This window comes from Podarcis tiliguerta (assembly GCF_965153285.1).
Source record: "Podarcis tiliguerta genome assembly, chromosome: 9".
NCBI lineage: Eukaryota > Metazoa > Chordata > Lepidosauria > Squamata > Lacertidae > Podarcis > Podarcis tiliguerta.
In genome coordinates this window covers 36,244,493-36,265,788 of record NC_139542.1, presented here as the reverse complement: position 1 = coordinate 36,265,788, position 21,296 = coordinate 36,244,493, and the positions used below count along the sequence as shown (strand labels likewise).

The following is a 21,296-nucleotide window of genomic DNA, read 5'->3' as shown; positions in this document are numbered from 1 at the left end:
TTTTAAACTTTACAGAAGGGCTAATTTGGAAGAAGCATGAGTAATCACACATTAAGGATAATTTATATTATTATAAGACAAATAGCAGATAATGGTAACACCCAGAGGGCACCCTTCAAGTGTCAAGCTTTTGTTGTTCCAGGTGCTGTATGAACTGTGGCTTTCTTGAGAGATGTGTCCTATAATAAATAGCCTGTTGTGATGGCTGCGTAGATCCTTGCGGCTCTGTAAAGCTGGCTTTGAGGTCTTGCGTGCATTAATTACAATAATTCACATGTATACTGTTTGACTGACGATCTATCCAGATAGTTCTAGCTTTACATAAATGGAAAAAAGTGCAGTTCTGGATAGCAGCTGAACAGGAAGATTGGGGGCACCTTGCAATTCACAAGTGCAATTCACAAGTGCAGTACTAGTTGCTACCATAAGGTCCATTACTGCTGTGGCAGTTACTTTATTATTTTTCATTGTTTATCGTACAATACATTAAAAATAACACTACGGAAGCAAACTGGAGAACAGAATGTCCTTGCTTGCAGTCACTTTATATCACATGCAGAAATCATCTGGGAGACCGACCATATAGGCACAGAAGGATTTCTGTGTGTTCGGTGGGAGGAGCTGTTTAACTGGGTAAGAGGAAGAGTGCTTATACATGAGGTGCTTTTTTTTTTTTTTTTTTGTAGTGCCACATGAGCCCTGACCAATGGTTGCTTGCGTAAAGGGGCTGTAGGGGGCTCACATCTTATAGCCCCATCCTCGTTGCCATGCAACTCCTTCCAGCTTTTTTGTTCAGGTTTTATTTACCTACAGATGCGAGACAATAAAATGTAACATTATTATTAATATTTTCCATTTATGAATCGCTTAACATGAAGCATCATGATGTGAATTATAATAGAATAAAAACATTAAACAGTGTCATATATAAAAACATAAGGCTGCCCCCCCCCCCCACAAAATTTAAAACAACATACATAAGATCAATTCAAATCCAATACAGATTCTAACGGGAATAAAGATCTCTATTTGAAAGACTTGTTGAAAGAAGAATTCTTTAGCAGGAGCTGAAAAGACAGCAGAGAAGATGACTTCCATGTATAAGGGGAGGAAATTCCAGAGGAGAGGGGCCACCACAATGAAGGCCCAGTTCTGGCACTGTGTGGAATGGACCTCCTGATAGGATGGTATCTGCAGGCAGGATACCCTCTCCAGACTCTTATTTATTAAATGTATATACTGCCCTTTGTTAGAAAACTACAGGGTGGTTTACAACATACCAGACAATAGGTAACATCATATTTTTACAACATAAATATCAAAACAATTATAAAAATACAGTCATAATAATGAGAGGTTCACAATCTATTAGAAGCATTCTCTTCATTTCTGAGGTTACAGTAAAGGAAAATAAATTTAAAATTCTGGGTTATGGCAAAGGGTAGATGCAGACAACTAGTTTTAACCACTGCATGGTGACTTTTAGAGTTATTCTGCAGTGCCTTAGGTTGTCTAAAGGTTCTCACACAGAATGGATCTGGAGCCAGCCTGCTCAAACAAGTCCCCAAATATGAGTGACCCCATCCCTTCAAACAACTCAAATCTTCCTAGCATTCTGTCACCACAGAGTTAGCAAGAGGTGGGGGAAATGGGTGATTTGACAAACTAACAAAAATCTGTTTTAGCATCACTTTTTAAAATAACGTATTTGTGGGAAGCCTGAAGGAGAGAAGAAGTGCTAGTTGTGGTGGTTTGCATCACTACAGGTCTTTAAATCAAGTTGGGATGTGCTGCATTTCAACCAGAACAGATGGGCTAGATGCAGGAATTGCTAGGTGGATTTTTACAACACCTTTGAAGCAGAATGTCAGGTTTAAGTACCATAATGGCTACCTTCTTGCCTTAAAAATCACCAAGTCTATAAACGATTACTTCAGAAGAGCAGTCACACAGCTCAGCAATTTAGCCTGTTCTGTTTTGCCTTCCTCTGTTATTTATGGCTTAAACTTCTCAGTGTTGGAACATTTGGAGCAATGAAGTGAATGAAAGATGCTACACAACTGTATAGGCATAACTCTTAACAGCTGGTATCATGAAACAGAATTCCTTTTGTAAGTGTTAAAAGCCACTATGAGAGCACGTGCGGTGAGGTGAATTCTGACCGCCGTAACTACAGTATTGGTATTTCATGAAAACCACCTTGAAAAACAAATCTGACACTGTAGGATTTGCATTTCATCAGTGGTGAGGCCAGTTCAATTTATGTTTGAATATCCAGCAGTACCAAGTATACCCATGTTAATTAAACACCACAGATAATTGTGGCTTTGATTATTTGACCCTCTGAAGAATGCCCTGTTCCTGTAAGGAAGGATGAGATAACCACAAGAGTTTTGCAACCTTAAGATCATATTGGGGAGTAGAGGCATAGGATGTGCTATGCAAGGGGACAACTGGAAAGGCTTAATTTCAGTGGAAGTATCTGTGCATTAAAAGGGAACTGCTCAATAGTACTGATTCCACAGGAGTAAAGTTTTGATTAAAATTAAGAAATAAAAGCGGTTGCAGACTAAGGTGCTCCAGCTACTCTGAAATTGTCAGTAAAAGAGGCTATACTTGCCTACACGGACTGGCAACTGCTCTCCCTGGTTTCAGACAGGACCTTTTCAACCCTACCTGGAGATGCTGGGGATTGGACCTGGGAGCTTTTGTTTACAAAGCAGATGCAAAGAAGAACCATAAAAGAGAGCACTTGTGCGGTGGCATCCAGCTTCCAGAGTCTTCCCTGAGAGTTTGAGTCTAATGCATGCTATGTGACTTCCCTACCACTGTACAGAGTTGCTTTCAGCAGGGGTGCCAAGTTGAATAAAATATTGCGGTGGGGGGCAGGTAAGCCCCGCCCCGCATAATCGATCACATGACACGGTGCATGCACGCCATTTGAATGTCAATGCCCATCAACTTTGGGGGGGACCTGACTCCCTCAAATATTTTATTGGGGGGCCCCCGAAGCCCTTAGGAGTTAGCTCCTATGTTTTCAAGCCATGCTTTTAACATGATTGTAACATGGTCTCCAAGGAGGCTCCTGGCCTGCCTAATGTTAGTATGATTTGTGCAATAAAGGAATCCATTGTCTAAGGCAGCAGTCCTAACTGTGTCTACTGAGAAGTAAATTCTACTGAATTCAGTGAGGCTTACGTGCGGGTAAGCAGGGTTAGGATTACGCCTTGACTGGTGCCACACAAGAATCGTACCCATGTACCACGGCTGACAGTATGAAACAGTGGCATTGTGTTGCTCATGACATATCCAGTGACACATAGTGTGGAATCAAGTTATGCCTTTGAGTCATTAATATTAGAACTGTATTTTCTCCTTTCTTGGGGAATAGAAGCAGAGAAGATAGGGCTGGAGGCTGGAAATGGGTTACCATCTTGGAAATTTAATGACCAGCTCTTTCCCTGTGATGTGTGTGGAAAAGTGTTTGGCCGACAGCAGACGTTGTCCCGACATCTCTCCCTGCACACAGGTAACACTTTTTAAAAATAGTGTTGGGCAGTTTCACTCCATTTTTTTCCGTGGCAACAATGAACATTTCTTTGCATGCAAATAACGGTGGATTGATCTATCCTCTGTACACTTTGCAACACTCGTAGTCAATGGGTCTCTCTCCTTAAAATTCATAGTTTTTTATATTATTATTATTTTTAAAAATTATCCAAAAGTTGGGGCATCTGGTTTTGGTCTTGATCATGCTGATCATTATCAGTTTGGTAGGGCTTGTCTAGTGCACTAGCATTGTGTGTTGGATGCAGGGGCCTTCCCTGCAGCAGCAGTTTTTATTTCACTGATACAATCACAATGGAATTAAGACATTTACCTTTATTATTAAACTTCTGCTCAAGTCTTCTCACATAAACCTGTGAGATAGTCCCCTACCCCGATTATGTTATGACATCTGTACTCCCACAATCAGTGCATGTGTTAAAAACACTTCAAAATATATAGGGATCAATCAAAGCCTACTTACATTGCTGAAATAAAACGGCACCAAGTATAACAATACCAAGATAGATAACCAGTAATGTGATTTTTTTAGAAAAGGAAAGAACATAATAGATTTTCTCATAAGCTCAGCTAATTGAACTATTACCCTCTTCCTTGTACTGAAATGCTGTTTGTCTCAAAGCAACTATAACAGAATATTACACATGGATAGATAACCACAGGTGATCCTGTTAACATTTTGTTCTGTACATCTAGGCTCAAAATATTCTGAAGGATTTGTTCTAGAGCAATACTTCAGCTTCAGTGCTTAGGTAAAATTGATGTGATGTTTTAAGCTGCATAGTTACTAATTAGGGGGTAAGTCTTTAGCACATCTATGTTGTTTTAAGACATTTAGTAAAGGCTTTTTAAGCTAACCAGGGTATTTGAATTTGAACAGGTTATAGGCCACAATCCTGTACCCACTTACCTGTGAATAAGCCCCACTGAACTGAATATGCCTACTCAGAAGTGGCATGTATAAGTTTACACTGTTGGACCCAATTTTTAAGGACCTTACATCTGTCACAATAAATCCCCAGTTGAGGTTCAAACATGCTGTCTGAAATCCAAATTCTGGGAATTTACTGAGCAACAGATTGCAGCTTCTGAAAACAATGCCAGGCCATTCCTACAGATACCATCTGTTTGTGTGCCACAAGCTAATAGTTCAAATCATTTTTAAGCACTACAAGTCAGTGATAAGATAGAAATGAAAGTTTTAATATTATTAAGATAACAGATATAACCTATAGAGAGAGCTGCACAGCCTGTCTGAAAGCCCCCCTCACTATATTCATACATTCCACAATGGCTATCAAGGTTATACCTCAACGCAGGCTACAAGGAAGGAAACCAAGGCGCAAAATGAACACTCAAGCCCTTCAAGATCCTATTAAGTGGGATTGCTTCCAAATGACTCTTAAGGACCATCTGCTTTTGGAGTTCCCTGATAACATCAAGGAACACTGTACCAAGATAAAAACATCCATTATTGCAGCCTGTGAACAAACTACTGGATACCAAACCAAGATACACCAGGACTGGCTTGATGAGAACAATAGTGAGACTGAAACCATTATTGACAAGAAATGGAAGGCCTTTCAGATCTAGCAAAGAGCAACTGTGCTACTAAGAAAAAACTCTATGCTAAGGCTGAGGTTCAATGAAGAACCAGAGAACTAAAGAACACCTGGTGAATTAAAAGAAGCTCAAGAGATCCAGCACTTAGCCAACACTCATGATGCACAGAGTTTCTTTGAAGCCACAAAGACCATCTGTGGGCCAATAAATCATGGCATATGCCTCCTACACTCAACAGACAGTACCACACTTCTAAAAGCTAAAGAAGCTATTGTATTGCTCTGGAAAGAACATTACCAGCATCTCCTTAACCACAACTCCTCCGTAGCTACAGACGTCCTCTCACAATTTCCATAAAAACAAATTAAGAGATGAACTTGCAGTATCTCCTAATCTGGGAGAGTTGTGTACAGGTATTAACCAAATGAAAAACAACAAAGCCAGCGGACCTGATGGGATACCTGCCGAAGTCTTCAAAGTGGGTGGAATTGAACTTACACAACAACTTCACAAGCTCATAAAAAAAATGGGGGGGGGGGGGAGATCCCAGCAGACTTTAGGGATGCTAAAATTAGCAACCTTTTTTTTTAAAAAAAAAAAAGGTGACAGAATGGATTGTGGAAACTTATCAAGGCATCTCTTTATTAGCTGCAGCCGGCAAAAGTTTTGCAAGGATTTTAGCAAACCATCTCCTAACCCTATCCGAGGCTACCCTTCCTGAATCCCAAAATGGTTTTCGGCCTCCTAGTGTGACAGTGGACATGATTTTCACTGCTTCAAGAAAAATGCAGAGAGCAAAACCAACCCTGTTTATTGACCTAAGGCCTTCAACAGTGTAAATCGTAATGCCCTGTGGACTGTCCTAAAAATCGGCTGCCCAGATAAATTTGTGAACCTCCTTTGACTCCTCCATGATAACATGACAGCAACTATTACAGTTAACAATGGCTCTCAAAGTGAACCATTCACAGTGGGATCAGGTGTTAAAGATGGTTGTGTTATCACCCCAACTCTATTTATTATTTTCATTGCCATGATCCTACACATTGTCGAAGGGAAACTCCCCACTGGGGTAGAACTCACATATCGAACAGATGGAAATCTCTTTAATCTGAGTAGGCTGAAAGCAAAGAGTAAGGTCACCATAACTTCCATCATAGAGCTTCAGCATGCTGATGACAACGTAGTGTGGGCACATTCAAAGGATGACCTCCAAACCATTCTAAATAACTTTGCAGAAGCTTATGAAAAGCTTGCACCAACAAGGGGGGGGGGACTCTGCTGCACCACCCGTGTACTAGAAGAAGCAAAGATCACTAGTGCTGAAGCATTGATTCTTCAACATCAACTTCGTTGGACTGGTCATGTTGTTTGGATGCCTGATTATCAACTACTCTATTCCAAACTTAAAAATGGAAAGCGTAATGTTGGTGGTCAACAAAAGAGGTTTAGAGACTCTCTCAAGGCAAATCGAAAAAAATGTAGGATAAAAACCGACAATTGGAAAACACTGGCCTGCAAGCGCTCCAATTGGAGAACAGCCTTTACCAAAGGTGTCATGGACTTTGAAGACGCTCAAACTCAGGACAAAAGGGAGAAATGTGCTAAGAGGAAGGCATGTTTGGCAAACCCTCACCATGATCTGCTCCCACCCAGAAACCTATATCCCCACTGTGAAAGGACGTGTGGATCCAGAATTGGCCTCCACAGTCACTTACAGACCCACTGTTAATGTTCATGGAAGACAATCATACTTGGCTACGAGTGATTACCAAAGAAGATGATTCATTTCAAACCTACTGAACGTGGCTGAGCACAGGGAGCTGGATGTGTGCAGCGCTGATTAGCTGGCACTTCATGATGTTGCCAAGAAACTTCTGCCCCTCAATTCCCAGAAAGGTTTTGCATTTCATTCATATATATATATATATATATATATATATATATATATATATATATATGGTTATTAATAAGGAAGACAGCCCAGCTGAAGCAACAGGTGGGGGCAATCTGGTCAGTTGAACTTCATTCTGCAGGTGTGAATGCCTATCATTTCTATTGCACAGCCAGGCTCACTAAGATGCTATGTGCATTGTCGATCCCCTCCCTACCCCCATGATTGTCTTCACCTTTAGAGTTGCTGCAGCCATATCTTCAGATTTCATTGCAAAAGAATTACACTGAGCTTTCACCCAAATATTTCCTACTTAAGAATTTGCTGGCCATCACAAGTGAACTGGTGATCAAACACAAAATGTATTTCAGGCACTCAAGACTGTATTGTACTTCCTGGGGGCTGTTCTCAGAGATAATTGAACTACCATTGCAAATTATAGCCTCTTTTATATTGTCTTGCTGCGGTGTTTTTTTAAAAACAGCAAGGTGCTTGGAGAAACTTGTGATGGGTGAAATGGTACCTCTTGCTGGGCTAAATATTTAGTTTAATGTGTCACAGTTGCATGCTTTCATGCCCAGAGGGACATAATTGAACTATTTGATATGATAAAAGGTAGCTTTTCATCTCTTCTCATTTTTATACAATACTTAGTTTGAACATATCCCATGAATATAGTAACTGTTGATATAATGCTAAGAGCTTTCTGAACTTTTTACACTTTTAAACAAGGGACATGACCCACACTAAGTTAAGGGCCTTTTAAAAAAGTTAAGAGCTTTTAAACCCTACCTATTTCAGTGGGAGATATCTAAAGGTACCCCTGCCCGTTCGGGCCAGTCTTGACAGACTCTAGGGTTGTGCGCCCATCTCACTCAAAGAGGCCGGGGGCCAGCGCTGTCCGGAGACACTTCCGGGTCACGTGGCCAGCGTGACATCGCTGCTCTGGCGAGCCAGAGCCGCACACGGAAACGCCGTTTACCTTCCCGCTAGTAAGCGGTCCCTATTTATCTACTTGCACCTGGGGGTGCTTTCGAACTGCTAGGTTGGCAGGCACTGGGACCGAACAGCGGGAGCGCACCCCGTCGCGGGGATTCGAACCGCCGACCTTTCGATCGGCAAGCCCTAGGCACTGAGGCTTTAACCCACAGTGCCACCCGCATCCCCGGGGGATATCTAAGCAAGTGCTTAACTCTCCCATTTAAACAATGAGGCACAAAAGTGTTTTAACTTTTGCTAGATCATGCCTAATGTTGGTTAGGATTATTCTGATGGATGAAGATGGTGTTTTTCTTAATTTAATGTGGGACATAAATTCTGTATTAGTCACTTTGCATGTTCATGAGGCTGATTTTCTCTGTGGCAATCCAGATCATGCAGAAAGTCACACACCCATACAGAGATAGACCATGTCCTTTGTGGTTGTTTTTACTGTTTTTGTTAGCAACATGCCTCTGGTGCTGTTGAAGACAGATAGAGGATGTTCCCCCCTTTTGCCAGGGTGCCTCTGTGTGGGTGGAAGCCACTCTGAGGAAATGCTAACGATTCCCCTGCCGTTGCCTCAGCTCCATGGTGGGGATACAAATGTGAGATGTGTTTGCGTGCATGCAAAGCTCCCCCTCAAAGTCTTTTAATGTTTCTTTCCAGAAGAGAGAAAATACAAATGCCATTTGTGCCCATATGCTGCTAAGTGCCGTGCTAACCTGAACCAGCACCTGACTGTCCATTCCGTGAAGCTGGTGAGTACAGACACTGAGGACATTGTCAGCGCTGTCACTTCCGAAGGCAGTGATGGAAAGAAGCACCCTTATTACTACAGGTGAGGACCCGGGAGAAAGCCAAGCCCAGAGACTCCGGCGCCAGCTGCCTTTTCTGCCTCTCTCTGTCTAGGAAAACCAAAAGAACAAGCTCAGTCGGGTTTGCTTCCGAGGGAGAACCTGGCAGGTGCATTTGGCTTGCCTGCATTTAACCTCAGCAGTGGCCCAGAGTGAGGGCAATGGGGATTTTGCAGGCAGATGTGGTAGTTATAAGCACCTCAAGGGCAGAAGTAATGTGTAACTCTTGAATCACTCTCAGCTCACAATCTGAATCCAGAGATTCTATGGCCAACTTCCATCATTTCCCAGCCTGCTTCTGAATCCATTCTGTATACCCCACACATCCACTCCACCTTCCCACTAATATCCTGGAATGCTTAGCCAAATAACCTGACACTTGTGGACTTGCAGACTGGTCTAGCAGAGAATGTGCCCTCCCCCTGCCACCTGAATAAGTGGACTTAGTCAGGCATCCATATAATATCTACTTGTTGAGTCACAGCTTTCCATTTTCTGAAAGCCCTTTGAAATGTGGGATGAACCAGGATGCAGCAAGTGACAATATTATCATTTGTTGTAACCTGCCACAGTAGTCACATAAGCAGTTGCCAGTGGGCTATTTGTCTGTCACTAATGAGGTGCTCCCCATTCTCAGGTTCACAACTTAAAGACATGACACAAAAGGAAAAGGGATGAAGAGGGAGAAGGGAGGAAGCAAACACATACACTAGTTCTTAGTTCAGAGTTTTTTTGCAAGTGTTCCTTCTGGCAGAGGGAGGAAGTAAGATCCCTGCAGCTACTCCTCCTTTGGCCAATGGATGGGTTCAGGTTGGTCTTCCCCTTGTGATGTTCTTCCTGGGGGAGCAACTTCCCAGTGGCCCTTGGTACACTGACTGATGACAGAGTATGCTGCCTACAGAGTGCGCTGTGCTTATCCAGTTGAAGCAAGCAACTGCACAGTGCCCACTTGGAATCCAAACAACACTGGACCCCATTGCATGGGTCATTCCTATGTAACTGCTTGCCATGCATATCTCCCATATAAATCACACCACTGTAAACTGCCCTGACAGCATGCCATGGTATGCTGGGAGTGGTGAGTCTGTATAGCCCAAATGTTGGTCATGGAGTGTCATTGCTTTTGCAAATAGCTACCCCCAAGCTGATTGTGCAGACTGGGCGTTAGGTGATTTGCCAGCCAAGGCTTGGAAAGTAATGTTGACAAATCCGACTGGAGAGATGTAGTTTTCAGTGTTTTGACTTGTGTAAAACTTGTGAGATCCTGTAAAGACCATCAGCTATAGTATGTATATATACAGAAGTGTATTATCCTGCCTTTCTAAGCAAAAGCCAATGCAAGACAGTTTAGAACAATTTGAAATAAATAATACAGTTTTAAAACAATCTAAAATGCAATAATCCAGTAAAATAGATAAATTAAAAAGGCATTTCCTTTTAAACAAAAAACACCCACCGGGGAATAAAACCGGTTTTGGTGTATTACTCAATAAGGCAATGGTGCGCCTCTTTGAAGTGGCCATTCCATAATCTGAGCATCAGGACTGAAAAAATCATTTTTGCTTGTCTTGTCCCAACAAGACTGGGTCAGAAAGCAAGGAGGGCCTCGTACTAAGCAACAGAATCTAGACCTGGGCCGCTCAGGAGTTTGAAGGCCAAACCAAGCCCCTAAACCTTGTTTATTAGTTGCCAATACCAGCAGGGCTAGAAGCTGATTGCAAAATGCCTCTTGGTAGCGCTGGTTTCTGCAGAGCTGATGAGTGCTCCCTGAGCCCATTTTGGCTTGCTTCTGTTGAATTTGCCCAGCATTTCTGTGCAAGATCCCAACCTCACATGGGACTGTTTCCAAAGCTTGGGAGCTGCTTGCGAAGTCTGCAACAAGCTCTCCATTTGTCCACGTAGCAGCCTGACTAAACATCTTGGCAAGGCTGCAGCACATCTTATTGCCCAAAGGAAATAGCTAGGTGATGTGCAGCATCTGGAACCTGTAGGTTTTAATTAACTTTATGATTATTTAGCATCATTATAGCGTGTTTGGGATTGTTGCCTTGTGCCTGCCCTTAATCATCTTGGCATGGCTGTCAGTTGAGAAACAGTTCAGCAGACAAAAGAATATCCCAGTGCTATTTAAACAGCGAGAAGAAGACAAAGTTAGTAAAAACAGGAATTGGTCAGGTTGAATGAAGAAAAGTGATGTGTATCTGTCACAAAGCATTTCTGTAAATGCACACTCCTTAATCTTTCTAACTCTCTCCTGCCTCCAGTTGTCATGTGTGTGGATTTGAAACCGAGATGAATGTCCAGTTTGTCAGTCATATGTCGCTTCATGTGGATAAAGAACAGTGGATGTTTTCTATTTGCTGCACAGCCTGTGACTTTGTTACCATGGAGGAGTCAGATATGAAGGCTCATGTCGCCACCAAGCATGCAGGTGATCACCCCAGATCTGGGCTTGTCTCCTACGGCCTCTCTCTCCTTCCCAACTTCTCCACCGAAATGTTGGCTGAGGCCCTCTTGGTTGGGTACAGTGGTCTGCAAAATTCCACTGACAGAAACTTCAAGTGCATGATTAAGACCAAACTGTTTTTAAGATTAATCTGTATCATGTGTTAAAACTGTATAGTTTATCATTCTGTTTAGAGTGAACCTTAAAAATCTGAGGCTGCTGTGTGAAGAGTTTGTGAGTGTTAATTGCTTCCACTAGATAAGAGAAGGCAAGGACTCAATAACACCTCTTCACACTATCTACGTGTGACCTTCCTTTACAAATGCTTTGCATAGTATAATGTAGGCATCCGCCCTCTTACCTTTTGCAAGCATGAGGAAGTGACCTTATATCCGTGGGTAGAAATGACTTCAGTGACTTCACAGTTTCTCATCAATGGAAATAGGAATGAGTTGTAGGTGTTTTGTTAACACTAGACCAGTGCTAGTTTCCATTCTCCGCAACTATTTGAACCAGTGTGGTAGAGTAGTTTGGGTGACTAAGATCTGCGAGACCAGGGTTTGAATCGCCACTCAGTTGTAAAGCTCACAGGGTGACATTGGACCAGTCATTATCCATCAACCGAAACCTGCCTCACAGAATTATTAAAAAATGGGACGGGGAAGAAGTTTGTACTCCACCTCAAGCTCCTTGCAGGAAAAGTGGGAAATGAATGAAAATGAATGAATGATATGCTGCTGTAGGAGGAAGTACAAGGGGGATCCCAGAAAGGCTAGAATCCAAGGAGAAGCTTCACTCTAGTCATAGAATTGTAGAGTTGGAAGGGACAAGGGTCATCTAGTCTGAAACTCTTTAATGCAGAAATCTTTTGTCTAGGATGGGGCTTGAACCCACGACCCTGAGATTAAGAGTCCCCTGCTACATACTGAGCTATCTTTCAGTGCGTGTGTGTCTCTCTGTCTCTTCTAATCAATTGAAGAATGGGGAGATCATGCCTTTCTGAAGAGTGCTCCATTAAATCTGTAATTCAGTGCAAGTAGGACAAAGAAGGCTCTCATAGATAATTGCATTGCTTCCAAGACATGTCTACAGGAAGGTGACACTGGGTGGACTAGAACTACAAAGCTGGCAGCAACCACAGGTCATCTTGCCCCAGCTTCTGCCCATATTCAGAAGCATCTATCCACCAGCCACATGAGGATCAACCTAAGAACAGAGCATTCTGTCAGCAAATTGCTGTAGCGTCCATAGTTCCAGCCTCAAGGAGGGAAGGCAAACCTCTTATTGCAAGGAGAAGCCCTTGGGAGCTCAACTTCCTATTAAGAATCCTGCATCTACAGCAACAGAGAACCTGGCTAAAGGTCTGAGGCTCTGCTCCAGCCATGGGCAGATAGTTGCACAGCACAAAACTTGGTTGCTCTAGATGAGGATGTTCATTCCCATGTGAAACAACTGATGCAACTGGCCAGAGCAGGTGGGCAGGATGAGCACCGCACCATGTAGATATGCAAGAACAGCTGCTGCAGCACATGGATGTCTGCCTGCATCTGGGGCAGAAATTTTATATAACCCTGATACTAATAAGCAAGCTAATGCTTTGGGTTCTGTTGGTTGGTTTTCTCCGTAGGTGAAGACAGGAAGACTCCAAGCGACTCAAACAGCCCTTCGTCTTCTTCCCTGTCAGCACTTAGCGATTCTGCCAACAGCAAAGAAGATGCAGAGACCAGCCCCAAGCCCAAGGCTTCAAACAACCTGCTAGTTATTTCCGTAGTGCCTGGTAGTCAGACCTTATTGAACACGGAAGAAAAATCAGAAAAAGGTAAGGAGTTGGTGAAATGGATTCAAAGTCAGTCCCTCCACTTGCACAAGGCTTTGGTGTGCAACTTAGGTAATAGTGTCTGTGATTTCCTCTTGCAGGTTTTGAATGTGTTTTCTGTAACTTTGTCTGCAAAACAAAAAACATGTTTGAGCGCCATTTGCAAATCCACCTGATTACACGGATGTTTGAATGTGATGTGTGCCACAAGTTCATGAAGACTCCTGAGCAGTTACTGGAGCACAAGAAATGCCACACTGTCCCCACCGGTGGGCTCAAGTAAGGAAAGCAAGTACACAAACTTTTACTGTGTTAAGTACCTCAAATATTGTGGGGATAGTAACGGGAGGTGGGAGGGCAACAAATTTGAACAGGGTCCACTTCTGCCTGGAGAGACAGAGCCAGGGAAGTTTACTCTAAAAATCACATTTCACATTCACTACTCAACAAAACCCATCTATAAAGGACAGAATACAGTTTTTCTCCTCTTATAACACTAGAACTCATTGACATCCAACAAAGCCAAAGATTCAGCATAGGCAAAAGAAAGTGCTTTTTTCCCCACACAGCATATAGTTAAACTATGGAATTTGCTCCCACGAGAATCAATGATGGCCAGCAACTTGGATGGCTTGAAAACAGGGTCAGACAATTTCCTGGAGGATAAGGCTCTCAAAAGCTACTAGCTACTCCATCAGTGTTCTACCTCCATTGTTGGGCTGCAAAAGTAAAGCAATAGACATTGACATCTAAGGGGGGGCGGCCTCCATCAGACCATTTAGTCCAGAGTTTGAAACTGAATCACTGAAAATAGATATAGCAAATATTAAGCACTTTGAAGTTTCATTATTTTCAGTGGCAGAGAATTAACCAAAATGAATGTACTAACATGTTTTTTTTTGATGTAAATTTCTTTAATGCTAGTTGAATTTTGCCCATTGTTACGTAGAGCTAAAATACAGGGGCGGGAGTAGAGATGGCCTGCCTCTCCTGCTGTAGCAACCCTCTTAGGTATTGTTTCCAGAGGTCTACAGAGGTTTCATGATTTGGCTGAAGTTGGAGAGAGTCAGGGGACCTTGTGGATTCAGTAGTCTGGTCTCACATCACAGTAAGCTAGAGACAAACCCTGACTACAGATCATGCTTAAAGAGAGAATTTAACCCTGATTTGTGGTTTGGATGACATGCTAAGCCAAACTTCGGCTTAACTGCCATCCTGCACCGACATATGAATGTTTGGAGAGGAGCAAAGTGCCTGTGATCTTCTCCTTGGGGGCCCTCAAAACAGTGCATATGAAGCACACCCGAGATTAGTGAGAATATTTTCACATTAGCTAGACAGTTGAAGCATTATTGTAGTTTAGTTTACCAGCTGAATAATTCTGGTTTGGTTTGATACACTGAACATAAGCCAGCTATTGCTTCTCGGTAAGGGTGGAAATAAGTTCAAATAATGAAACACACCTTTGAGTGTGAAATCCTGAAGGCTGCTTCTCACATTGCATTGATGTGTGTTTTCTGTTGTTGTTTTTTAAAACAATCAAGTCACATTTTATATTTGAATTTCCAGTTTTAAACTGCTCATTGTGACATTATAGAAGAGGGTCACTCACAATCTGGGTGCCTATTTTTTTAACCTGAAATACCCCCCCCCCCCCCGGAAAAAAAAACCGAGCCCAAAATGTTTCACCTTAAAGACATCTGCATTTGCATGTCAGCTTACGTTATAGCAGTAGCTTGACATTTCATGTCTTAAACAGCCAAGGACTAGCCAGGCCGCACAACGGGGTGAAGTGGCTAGCGACAGCTTCCTGTTTTCTCTGCAGTCATAGTTTGGGGGGAAATTGAATGTCATGAATGTGTGGAATGGCAAATGTTTGGAAGAATGATTGCCCAGACCCTGTGTTTCAATATTTCTTTGGCGGTTGTTCTTGGTTTTCCCCTCCCCCCCGGCAGGTGCCCATTCTGCATTTACTCCACCAACCGCCCCGCAGCGATGGAATGCCATTTGAAGACCCACTACAAAATGGAATACAAGTGCCGGATCTGCCAGGCAGTGAAAGCCAATCAGCTGGAGCTGGAAATGCACATCCGGGAGCATCGCCTTGGCAACCATTACAAGTGTGACCAGTGTGGCTACCTTTCCAAGACGGCCAACAAGCTGATAGAGCATGTGCGCGTACACACCGGGGAGCGCCCTTTCCACTGTGACCAGTGCAGCTACAGCTGCAAACGCAAAGACAATCTCAACCTGCACAAGAAGCTCAAGCACGCTCCCCGCCAGACTTTCAGCTGCGAAGAGTGCCTCTTCAAGACCACCCACCCTTTTGTCTTCAGCCGCCATGTGAAGAAGCACCAAAACGGGGACTGCTCCGAAGAGGAGAAGAAGGGCCAAGGGGCAACCTCCAAGGAAGCCAGCCCTCTCCTAGCTGCCAACAGCCCCCGGAGCCTCTTGTCACCTCTCTCGGTGATGTCTGCCTCCCAGGCGCTGCAGACAGTGGCCATGTCGGCCGCTCACGGCGGCGGGGCAGAGCCAAACCTGGCACTTAAGGCCTTGGCCATCAACGGCACTTCCCTGTGCTTTGACAAGTACCGGAACTCTGAATTTGCCCACCTCATTCCCTTAACCATGTTTTTCCCCAAGAACCACTTTGAGATCACATTCCATGCGCCCAGGCCACAGACTGTACGGCCGGACGACACTTCGCCGAAGCACTCCTTCCTTGCCTACCTTGGACTAACAGAAAGGGCAGAAACTGTCTGAGGGCAGCCAAGTACTGTACCAAAAAAATAATACTCTCCGCCCGCCCACCCCCACCCCCCAACAGACACCCAACAGGTATATGCATTGCTGCAAACCATACACCCAAGAGGTATGGCTGGCTGAACATTTGTACTATAGATCATTAGTAGTAAGGTATAGGAAAAAAATGGCTCTGTGTGTCTTCTTAAATGCATTGACATGAAGGCTGCTTTATTAAAACTCTTCAGAGAAGTGACCTCCCGCATACCTTCAGAGGCATGTTCCCAGTACTCTTATCTAAGAAACTATTTTGTCTTGTTTAAGCTGAACAAGAGCGTCCTTAAAGGCAATCAGCACTTGCTTAAGGTTACATATTGATGCATTTTCCTTTTGAGATGGTGAGTGTGAGCGTGTCTGAAGGGAGAGTCAGTGTGCCATGACATTGCTTTTGCACATCCTTTTGTACTGGCTTATTTAATATGAACACATGAAGCTGCCTTATATACTGAGTCGGATCAGTGCTCCACCTAGTCCAGTAGCGTCCACTCTGACAGGCAGCCGTTCTCCGGGTTCTCAGGCAGGGGTCCTCCCCAGCCCACCTGCTCTCTGGGATTATTTAACTGGAGATGCTGAAGATTGAACCTGGGACATTTATACATGCAACGCATGTGCTCTACCACTGAGCTGCAGCCCCCTCCTCTTGTGATGATTATTGCAGTTCTCCAGTCTCACCACCTTGCCTGCCTAGCTTTATTTTACAGTTACTGAAATGCGGATACAGCAATGCTAGGTTCGAGAAGAACTGGCATGCCAGTCAGCACTACTTGGGATTTGCTTAGTATACTATAGTGCTTGCTTTGGCCTCAGATCTGAGAATTCAAGGATGAACTAGAGGAGCAGGAATTGCTTCTAGCTCTGCAAGGTTAAGGCTGTTTTACATGGTACATTTCCCCCAGCTGGCAGTAATAATATCTGTGTAGGCAAATGCATGGGCACTGTAGTGTTGGACATGTAATATGGTTTTACTCGGTGTACACGGACTGGGTAGAAACTGTGCATACAGGCTGCCTCTTCCCTGCCCCCCCAAAGCACTCCTACCACCCTTGAAATGTTACAGTGAACATGCATATTCCACCACAGAGATGAGGTTTTTTTTCCTTCGTAGAGATCATGTATGAAGTGGCCCTGAACACACATGAGTGAACAGACACTTGGTGCAGATCAGGGTGGTGGAATCTGCAACCCTCCATCTGTTGTTAGACTCGTCTCCCATTGTCCTCCAGCAAACATGGCCAGGGATGATGGGAGTTGTAGTCCAGCAACCTCTGGAGAGGCCAAGATTCCCATTCCTGGTGCAGACAGACCTGTAAACAGCAAGTGCAATTCATACACACACAAGGTCAGATTCTTCTGTAACTCAGGGCCACTTCTTACAATAAGTTTTGTATTTGAGTACAGCTATCCAAGTATCAGTTTTAAATGGGGCACATGTGTTGCATTTAAATCGCTGCTTTTCTTTGTGAAATAACTGGAGTCAGGAATCTGGTCATTTCCCCATCATGTTTCTGTCTCGTTCGCTGGGAAGAGATGTGATTTAAACACACGTGCACCATTCAAAACTGATGTAAGGTCAATAAAAAAAGTATCTCATACCAAGAAGCCCTTTTGATCATAGATCAAACATACGCATTCTCAGTATGTATTAATGCAGTGATTACCTTGGTTTGCAAAGACAAGAGTGTACATTCTACAGAGATTAAATCCAGGAATAGGGATTTTTAAAAGGAAGGGTTTGCTATATTCTGGGTATAAATGCTCAGACTAAATAAAGGCAGGTTTTGCACAGTGCTTGAGTCTTGCACTAGTATGTTTCTCACTTGCAAAAAAAAAGGTAAGAAAAGAAAAAGTGTAGAAGATTAAAAAAAACTTTTGTCGACTGAAGAATTATCAGATTGTATATTTGAAAAGTTAATGGCGGAGTCTTTTCAACATAAGAATGGTGCTTTTTAATCATATTATTCTGTTCTATATCCCCAACTGTTCAGCTATATTTTCAGATTTTGTGTCCCTATGAACATTACCCTTCATGTTATTTGTATTCCTTTGTATTATTTTGTTAATGCCTACTTAAGTATACTCTTCTAGGAAGCTAACTTTATATTTTCTTAAAGCTCTTACTTTGTGGTCATTAAAATGACATAAATATTGCACTTTATTGCAGTAAGAAGCAAATGTTGCATTCCTAATACACAATCGAAGTCAATTGTTAACTTTTCCCAAGATTTAACTTTTCTCTTGCCCATGCACTGACATTTATTACGTATCATTATCACATACAGTTTCCTCCACTGAACATGTACGTGAGAATTAAGTCCAGATCTGTGTACGTGTTCAAAGACCAGAAACTGTTTACCTTGGATGACAAAGAGGAAAGGAACCTAAATATTAGCAAGCTATAATACTAATGTAAAGTAACTACAATCAAAATAATGAGAGCCTGCACATGAGTTTAAACAGCATGTGGCCTCCCCTAATTCAGCTACTATGGTAAAGTAAGTCATTATATTAGTTGTTCCTAACACATGTTGAGCCCTGTTTATTGCACTTAACTCTGCTAAAACTACTCTTTGGGATTCATCCTTTGTTTTTTTGACAAACAAATGTTTTCAGATAAGGTCAGTACAGTGTCATGAATTGTGGCATTCCATCCTAAGATTTGGTGGTGACTTTTGCTAGTCGCTGTCATGCTGTCACTTGGTAAGTGGTACAAGGTACACCAGCACCATGCAAATCTTAGAAATCAGGTTGGTAAACACACACAAAATGGTTTGATTTCCCATTATTCTGAGCAATTTTTTGCAGGTTTGGAGACTACCCCATGTCTGATGTAACCATTTATTTAACTGCAGTCCTGCCACTGGATTGAATGGGCTCCATCATTTCCTCTGTTAGGAATTTTAAGAGAAGCTGTGATGCTGAAGCAGGACTTACTTGCTAGTCAATAATGTGTAATTAAGAATGGGATAAATGAATATAGTGGAAATCAAGGAACTTCTCCCCCTATAAGCAGTTGCTGCAGTTAACTAACCAAATATACCCAATACGGTTCTGGTCAGATTTGTCCAAACTGTCAAGTAGTGAGTCTTTTTTTTAAAGGCAGGGTAGTGGGAGAGAGACCAAGCAGTTTGTCAGCTGGAACGCAAGCATAGGAATGTTAAAGGAATATTTTCTGTAAACCAAATGGTGCAATATAACATAGGAACTTCAAGGAAAGTATTACAATGCTCTAAGCAACTGAATGCCTTGGGTTTAACCATTTCCTTTTTGTATTTGTCTGTCATAGTGATGCTTAATGTAATTGGGCAGCTTTATTTAGCACTTTGAAACACTGAATTATTTCTGGAAAGTTAGTTATACATGATTTCCAAATAAGAGAGAGAGAGATGCATCAGGAAGTGTTTTTATTTTTTTAAGATAAAAAAATACAGTATTTATCAAAGCCCTTGCATATACAATAATTGGTTTGCTGTTTGAAGCTAAAGAAAGGAATGCTCCCTACAGATATCCTTTGCTTGTTAAAAGACTTCACATTTCTACCAACATGCTCACTTTGTATCTGCTTTTCTCACTATGCATTCTTTAAGATAGGCTGGTTTCTTGTTTTCCATCTAGTAATTTGCTTACATTCTCAGCACTTTTCTCGCTTCCCCTCTCCGACCTTTCTAACTTGCTGTATCATATTCAAATATCACAGTCAAGGTTTGTGTACATTAATGGAAATTTGTATTGTATAAAGCTTTTTGCATTATAAGGCTGTACAGGGTCATTTTGACAGTAACTGGTATATTTCTTTGCATCTTACGTTGCATTGCCAATTTCTAGTGTATCCAGTTTGGAAGTATATATACTCTAATTAAAAAACAAAGTTGGCTATACTCTGGCATCATGTGTGCCTCTCTTTCCCATTGTTTCATTATTGGGTGTGCAGAGAATAAGGAATTTAGAAGGGAGACCTAAAACAAAACGTTGCAGTATGGAGTGATTATTTCGCAGGACTCGGCTATTTTGTTCTCATCCCCGGGTTTCCATTTTCCCTCCTCCCAGCTGTCAAGACAGCATTCTGTGGCCCAAAGCATGCTGAGTCCTCATTGGGCAGCTTTTCTGTCCCACCCACACTTGCAAGCCAAAGTTTTCCCCCTAAAGATTAGTTGTACTTCTGAAAACCTTGGAGTTTGCCCAAACCAGGTGATGATTCTCTTTTGGGTATGGGTGGTGCTGTTTTGGATCCACAATCAATAACACTTCAAGCCCAAATGTTGAAAACAGAGCAGATGCTATTAAATGCTGGTGGGGAAAGTTGGTAATGCCTGTCTAGCTAGAAGAACTAGGGAAACTGAAATAAAAAGTTAGCATACTTTGGCAGTGCTGTTCTGATAAATTCCTATTTATGTTTCCAGGGTTACTTGGTGCTTCAGTTTAAATTGAGACACGGTGGATGTGTTGCTAGGAATAGATCATGCAACAGGCTCCAGGGACAGTGTTGTCTTTTTAAACCTTTTCTATGCATAATTCAGACTGCTGGTTTATCATCTATAAAGCCCTGTAAAATTTATGCCAATGCTTGAATTACAAGTTAAAATACATTCATATAGGCATATAACTAAGGCCACAAAAGTTCCTAGCCTGCAAAAAAATTGGTAGCTTGTGGGCTGACTCCCTCCTCCAACAACAGCCCATTTGGTTTCTATACTGGGTGTGGAGGAGTGATGGGGTCCTCCGTTCAACCTCTGCATGTTCACTAAATGTGCAATTCCTTGTCACAAATGGCTACTGGGTGGGGGATTAACTATAAGAATGCACTACCATGGTTTACATTACAGTAAAGCAGTGAAATATGCTTCCTTTATGTTTCAGAAATAATTCCTGGAAACATCTTCTATTAATGTTTAAAGGTAGTAGCTACTACTGCATCATTCTCCTTAAAAAGAAAAGCTACCAAAGATTATGTTTCTGCTCTAAATAATAGTAGCTTGGAGGAAGCTGAAGGTGTTCCTCCTAAACCCTTTTCCCCTTCTCAAGCTGCTTTTTTCAGCCCAGCTTCTGTTTCCTAATCCATAAATTTACACCAATGATTAATAAGAACATAACAAAAAGTGCCGTGCTAAAGGTTCTGAACAGGGTTGAGGAACCTGTGATTCTCGAGAGCATGTTGTGCTACCCATCAGCCCCAGCCAACATGGCCAATGGGCAGAAATAATTTGATTCATATCCAGCAGCACCTGCAGGGCCACATGTTCCCCATCCCTGGTTTAGAACATCTGGTTCTGGAACCAAAAAATACATATGATCTCTTGTAGGAATTGCTCAGGGCAAGGGAAAACATTTCTCTATAACCAAGCCTTTGGCTGATTGAACAATCTATGGCCTCTTAAA

At 42.4% G+C, this 21,296-nt stretch overlaps 2 protein-coding genes across 8 annotated transcripts in view; one reads left to right on the top strand and one right to left on the bottom strand.

Annotated features, from left to right (window-relative positions):
- ZNF827 (zinc finger protein 827) overlaps positions 1–19,798 on the top strand; it is a 115,392-nt gene extending 95,594 nt beyond the window's left edge. For 3 of the 5 annotated variants that reach the window (XM_083457048.1, XM_083457051.1, XM_083457049.1), the window contains exons 9-14: positions 3,392–3,529; positions 8,672–8,843; positions 11,124–11,290; positions 12,933–13,124; positions 13,223–13,400; positions 15,077–19,798. In XM_083457048.1, coding sequence (XP_083313174.1) covers positions 3,392–3,529; positions 8,672–8,843; positions 11,124–11,290; positions 12,933–13,124; positions 13,223–13,400; positions 15,077–15,884 — 1,655 coding nt within the window. In that variant the 3' untranslated portion in view covers positions 15,885–19,798. Of the gene's footprint in view, positions 1–3,391; positions 3,530–8,671; positions 8,844–11,123; positions 11,291–12,932; positions 13,125–13,222; positions 13,410–15,076 lie in introns of all 5 variants that reach the window. The other 2 variants (XM_083457052.1, XM_083457050.1) reach the window with 2 other exon arrangements.
- Positions 505–21,296, bottom strand: part of LOC310685371 (uncharacterized protein C4orf51 homolog) — a 35,164-nt gene continuing 14,372 nt past the window's right edge. Inside the window, exon 7 of one of the 3 annotated variants that reach the window (XM_083457635.1) lies at positions 505–807. The gene's annotated coding sequence lies outside the window, so the exon portion shown is untranslated. Of the gene's footprint in view, positions 808–8,436; positions 8,911–19,307; positions 21,188–21,296 lie in introns of those variants that run through there. The other 2 variants (XM_083457634.1, XM_083457633.1) reach the window with 2 other exon arrangements.